At 37.5% G+C, this 6000-nt stretch overlaps 2 protein-coding genes across 2 annotated transcripts in view; one reads left to right on the top strand and one right to left on the bottom strand.

Annotated features, from left to right (window-relative positions):
- Positions 1–1407: 1407 nt before the first annotated feature.
- On the top strand, positions 1408–3342 carry myog (myogenin). Its single transcript, XM_081358468.1, has 3 exons — positions 1408–2080; positions 2830–2935; positions 3074–3342. The coding sequence occupies exons 1-3, from the start codon at positions 1544–1546 to the stop codon at positions 3190–3192; spliced, it is 762 nt and encodes a 253-aa protein (XP_081214594.1). The 5' UTR covers positions 1408–1543; the 3' UTR covers positions 3193–3342.
- Positions 3343–5114: 1772 nt separating this feature from the next.
- The window catches only part of ppfia4 (PTPRF interacting protein alpha 4), a gene marked incomplete at its 5' end in the record, with an annotated part of 96893 nt that continues 96007 nt past the window's right edge, over positions 5115–6000 (bottom strand). Inside the window, one exon of the mRNA XM_081358448.1 lies at positions 5115–5853. The remainder of the gene's footprint in view (positions 5854–6000) is intronic.

The following is a 6000-nucleotide window of genomic DNA, read 5'->3' as shown; positions in this document are numbered from 1 at the left end:
ATAAATAAGCCTGTGGATTCATTAGGGAACATAGCGGAAGCTCTTCCGAATTAGCATGTGAGCTATGAGCCCAGACAAGCACATCAGGGATTTCCAGCATCCGGAGAGCCTACCTCACTTTTTGGGGTCAGGGACAAGAAAGGTCTACCTTACCGAACCAATGCCAGACATTACAGGACAGGTAAACGTATAGACACACAGTAGATACCACAAAGATTTTAAGAAAAACATGCAGCAAAAAAAAAAAAAAAATAATTCATTTGTTAATAGGACAAAGATTGCGAACATGATCATTTTAAATATTAAATATATTAATGTATTTATTTATTATATTTTATTCAATATTAAAATAATATTTATTATTATTATTAACAACACCAAATTATAAGTTAATTTAACAAAGATTAAGAAGATAATATACATTTTTTTATATTTATTATTTCTATATTATTTTTAGAATATTAAAATGCAGTATTTATTATTAACAGCAAAATATATATATTTTTAGAAGATTATACATTCATTTATTAATATATGTATTATTATCATTATACATTCTTAACACTATTATTATAATATTAAAATGCATGTATTATTATTATCAAAAATTAGATTTTTTGATTAGATTTTTTTTTTAAATTAGAAAAAAGATTGAGAAAATGGTCAGCATGTAAACTGGAAACTGTAAATTCATCGGTTTTAGTTTTAATATAAACAGAGAATTTAGTTATATATATACGACCAATATAACTATATATATATATGACCAATGACCAATATAAATATATATAACTAATGTAATATTGTTGTGTTTTTTATTTGTATATATTATTATAAATTATTTTACAATATTATTTATTATATCTTGATTATATTTACAGTTATATGAATTGCATTTATAGTCTCTGAAACAATAGAGAGTATAAAAATAAAACCAGAGGATTTTTTTGTTTATTGAGGAAGTTTCCCAATAATCTTTTATCCATTTAGCTTCTTTTTCCAAACAGACACCCTCAGTAATGAACTGCTCCAGCCAAGCCATAGAAACAATGAACTGCTAATAATACATTCTTCTGTTTTAGAAGAGAAGGTGATATTGTCTGACAATAATTTAGATCAGTTAATTAAGGAGCCATAGTGGATCTTTCATATCTGCTGCAGTCTGTTTGATTTCCACAGCACCCAGATCATGTTCCTGCACTTTCAACAGCGGCCTGACGCCGTTCTTGAAGCAAACCGGTCCCAAATCCCCAGAAGATTGGGGAATGAAAAGAGATGTAAAGTTTAGATGTGTGGCAACAGCTAAACGCAGGGTCAGGTTTCTCAGAGCCCTGGCTATATTTAACCTACTGATCTAACACCAGGCAGAGAGTTTAAATGCCACCACTGCAGTTGGTGTGGAGCAGTTGTCGTCCACAGATCTTCTTCAGCACGAGCTCAGCTCCGAGGGTTACACCCACACACGCTCGCAAGGACCGTAAAGGACCTATAACGCTTTCAGAGAAGACACAGCAGAGCCGGTGGACTCTAATTCCAGCGAGACATGGAGCTTTTCGAGACCAACCCCTACTTCTTCGCAGACCAGCGTTTTTACGAAGGCGGCGATAACTTCTTCCAATCCAGGCTGACCGGAGGCTTCGACCAAGCAGGATATCAGGATAGAAGCTCCATGATGGGCTTGTGTGGAGACGGAAGGATGCTGTCCAACGGAGTGGGACTGGAGGACAAACCGTCTCCATCATCTAGCCTCGGTTTGTCCATGTCTCCTCATCAGGAGCAGCAGCACTGTCCGGGTCAGTGTCTGCCTTGGGCCTGCAAGGTGTGCAAGCGCAAGTCGGTGACTATGGATCGACGGAAAGCCGCCACTTTGAGGGAGAAGAGGCGGTTGAAGAAAGTCAACGAGGCCTTTGAGGCTCTTAAAAGAAGCACGCTTATGAATCCCAACCAGAGGCTGCCTAAGGTGGAAATCCTGCGCAGCGCCATCCAGTACATCGAGAGACTGCAAGCGTTGGTCAGCTCCCTCAACCAGCAGGAACACGAGCAGGGAAACCTGCATTATAGAGCCGCAGCTCCTCAAGGGGTGAGTGAAGCTTGGGGGAACAGGGGCAGGTGTACGCTGGGATTTATCAATGACTTAGATGTTGTCAAACAGGACTGTACTTCCAAAACCTGCACTTTCTTTTTTTTCTTCCTCAAAGCAAAAGTTATTGGAAAGCACTTCACATTATTTAAGTGGGCACTCTTTTGACATTGCACAGTTTTGTGGGTATTTGATTACCTATTTCTATAACAATACCTATTTGATTTCTATTCGTTCATTAATTGTAAATATTTGAAGATGATGATAAAGCTGCCTGCAATGCAAAAAAGTTACATTTTTTATTTAAATTGTATTTTAAAATGAAGGCTAAATGCAGCCTTAAATGCAGCAGGCATTGCAAAAAAGAAATATTATTATTTTTTATTTAAATAAAAATAAAAATAAATGAATCCAATTTTAAATTGGAGACTAAATGAAGCCTAGAAAAAGCCAAAAACGAGCAATTAAAATAAAAGTTAAAATTGAAATTTTGTTTAAATTTAATGAAATTTTTTTTTAAATGAATTTTATGTCAATTAAATAGTATAGAAATCAAGTCAGTAGTTTGCATGTTTCAACTTTTAAAAGCACAAAAACGCCTATAAAAAAATGTTTAATCAAATGTGTAAAAGACGATAATTGTTGCCGAGAGCAGTGCTTGTTTCTGACGGTCGTGAGGGTCCAGTGGTCGGGTGGGGTAGCTGGCGATGTGACTGACAGTAGTGTGTGTGTGTGTTTGTGTGTAACAGGTGTCGTCCTCCAGCGAGCAGGGCTCTGGCAGCACCTGCTCTAGCAGTCCAGAGTGGAGCAGCGCATCGGAGCACTGCGTCCCCGTCTACAGCTCCACCCATGAGGGTAAGAGCACCACATCTATGTGTACAATATGAAGGATCAAAATAATGCATCAAGAAAACCTCATTTTTGAATTTTACATTAAAATGTGAGGTTTGAACGACTTGCCTGGCAAACATGTGACAGTGACATTTTCCTCAGATCTCCTGAATGACGACTCCCCAGAGCAGACCAACCTGAGGTCTCTGACCTCTATTGTGGACAGCATTACAGGAACAGAGGTGACTCCCGTGCCCTATTCAGTGGACATAAGCAAATAAATGAGGGGGGTGACCCTACCGTTACGTTCAGACCACCTTTCAACGACCATAACAGCACTATCTATGACACCCAAGGTCAATGAAGAACCTTTTTAAAAGCCTTGGGGGCTTAATTTCCAGACAAATCTTGAGGCACATATGATTATATTTCCAAATGTTTCTTATCTCTGTGGGAATAAGAACGAATTTCAGATCAGCCTAATTCCTGCTGAAACTTAAGACAGTCAGGCTGGGCAAATCATATTTTCATAATTTGTCCTTTTTTTTCCTCTCGATTCCTTTGTGTGTGCTTTATGCTTACCAACAAAAAAGAAACATTTGTGGGTCCAATGTTTTACATCTGGTTTTGACCAATTTCTGCTTAATTTAAACTAGTTCCGAATGCCAGTTATGTAAATATGTTCCTATTTTCTACAGAGTGGTTTTGTTATTTTATTTTGTATTTTTTCCTGTGTGTTTGGAATAACTTATTTGGACTTTTATAATAAAGATTGTTGTGTATTTGTATATATTCATTTCTAATCGTCCTCTAAAAAAAACGATTTCCTTCTTTCTTTTGCTGATTTGGTTATCAAATTTTTAAAACAAAATTAAGTACTTTCCCAGCATTCCCATTCATCGCTAAAATATTAGTTTAGGCTTGTGTGCAAAAAACAAAACCAACCCAAAAATCCAAGAAATGATTTATAATACATAAGGTAAATATTTATTTTATATATTCATATATAATTATTTATTTGTGACATATTTTTACATTTAAGGTGAAAAAAAGAAAAACTCAAACAGTATCTGACACGTACTAAACAAACAAACATCACATTAAAAGAAAAATTCTCACTTGTTCAACCACATGCTTTATGTGGAATCTGCATCTATACTATACAGAATTATATACATAAATCATCTATTTACACACACATTAAACCTTACATGCACACAAAAGAGAAAGAGTTTGTGAGAGGGCGAGAGAGAGCGAGAGAGAGAGAGAGAGAGAGAGAGAGAGAGAGAGAGAGACCTGCACCTGTTTTACAGTTCACATTACTGTCAAGAGCTACAGAAACAAATTAGCGTAAAAATGACCATCACAGGAGAACACGCTGCAAAGCAAGAGGCTTCAGTTACTCCACCACTGTCGCATCAGGGAAACGTCTCGGCATTTTACTAACGCTTGGTCCTCGTCAAGGCATTTTTTTAGCAAGCCACTAAAGGATCAAATCGATATTCAGCGAGCGTGCTGAACATTAAAGAGGCATTATAAACGAAACAGAAACAACTAAAACTGGCTGTGAGAGGCTAGGCACAATTGGCAGACCGAGGCTTAAAAAAAGAGCAGCACACCACAGGATTTCAAGTTCAAGTGTTTGTGTGGTGATATATTCCTTTAGATCTGTGGTAATGACGATCGAGAGTGAGAAAGAGAGGCAATAGATGCTACAGTGATTGTCAAGTTTAGTGGCATGCATGCTCCACCGGACGCCCCGATGCCAACAGTGACCCACACAGCACAAACAAGATCATTCATTCATTTCAAAGGATATTAAGAATGATGATATGATGTTATTGTTTTTTTGCGTATAAAATGAAAAAACAGTCACTTATATTAATACTTTTTTTTAATAGAGAGCACTTCTTAAAGTAAGAACATGATTTGTCAGCATTGTGTAACACTTAAAATACACATACACACGTTTTCACACACAGTACAGTAGCTGCCACAATAGCACGATACATCCTGTGAATTATACAGAAAATATTGTCTTAAAAAAAAGAAGAAAAGCCCAACGCGCTCATAGCTTGTTTGGTAGGTATGTTGCTCAAGAATCATTTGCTCCCATAGTGTTTAAATTTCAAGTGGCCGCATCAAAAGAGATCATACGTTCATTTGCAGGTCCTACGTGCTGGAAATCTTTTTTTTTTTTTTTGATGCTAAGTGAACTGAAGTCAATTGCTTTCCCTGATGCTTGACAATATTTAGCATCATGGCTTCATACGATCTCGGTGTCCTGGAAGTGTGCGGACCGAAACTCTACGTGGATAAGCACTGCTGATGTGAACACAAACGCACGTTTCTTCAGTCAACACCGACTACAAGTGTAACACCCTTTCTAGCAGACGGAGCTGTCTAACCGACAGGAAACAGTCACAACTGAGACTTTAAAACTCATATAATAATGATATATTCATCTCGATATACAAGTCTGATATATATTTCCATAAAAAACATAATCGCATAATTTTCTGTTTTTCATATATACATAGACATTGATTAATAATTTGCATAACCAAAGGGAAGAAAGCCTTATACAGTAAAATGCCAATGGCACACCCAAAGGAGCAGACTAGCACTGACAGACTACAGGGCCAAGTACACCAGTTAAGTACGACCACCACAAAGACTATATAACCGGGATTACTGGGAAACGACTGATATGACGAGATTTCTCCTTTGCGGCTGCAATGCGTTCCACGCGCTGAAGAGTTCAAAATTCGTCTTTCTGTCCCCCTCTATTGCACGGTGTCCAAGAAAGCTCTGGTGTGGTTCAGGACAGGGGAGGGGCGGAGGTTAACCCTTCCCTCATCTTTTCAAGGTGTCCCCAGATTTTGGCATATTTCATTGTCGAAAGGCCGCAAGCATGTGTCCGTACAGGTAGTGGGAATGCACTGGCAGGGAAATGAGAGGATAGAAATCACAAGAAATCATCAAAATCATATTTTAAGAGGTCTTAAAAACAATTAGTTCCGGGTTCGGGCATGTCAGGGCATAAAAAAGCAGTCAGTATACCTACAAATTGATCATATCAATGGCAA

The sequence above is a fragment of the Scardinius erythrophthalmus genome (assembly GCF_964197995.2).
Source record: "Scardinius erythrophthalmus genome assembly, chromosome: 25".
Classification (NCBI taxonomy): Eukaryota; Metazoa; Chordata; class Actinopteri; order Cypriniformes; family Leuciscidae; genus Scardinius; species Scardinius erythrophthalmus.
Note: the sequence above shows the minus strand (reverse complement) of the source record. Positions and strands in the feature narration are given on the sequence as shown.

Bases quoted from the DNA above. Each gene is read 5' to 3' on its own strand.
- myog (XM_081358468.1), top strand. From the start codon at position 1,544: ATGGAGCTTTTCGAGACCAACCCCTACTTCTTCGCAGACCAGCGTTTT. The intron at 2,081-2,829 runs GTGAGTGAAGCT...TGTGTGTAACAG, and splicing joins GAGCCGCAGCTCCTCAAGGG to GTGTCGTCCTCCAGCGAGCA. The intron at 2,936-3,073 runs GTAAGAGCACCA...CATTTTCCTCAG, and splicing joins CTACAGCTCCACCCATGAGG to ATCTCCTGAATGACGACTCC.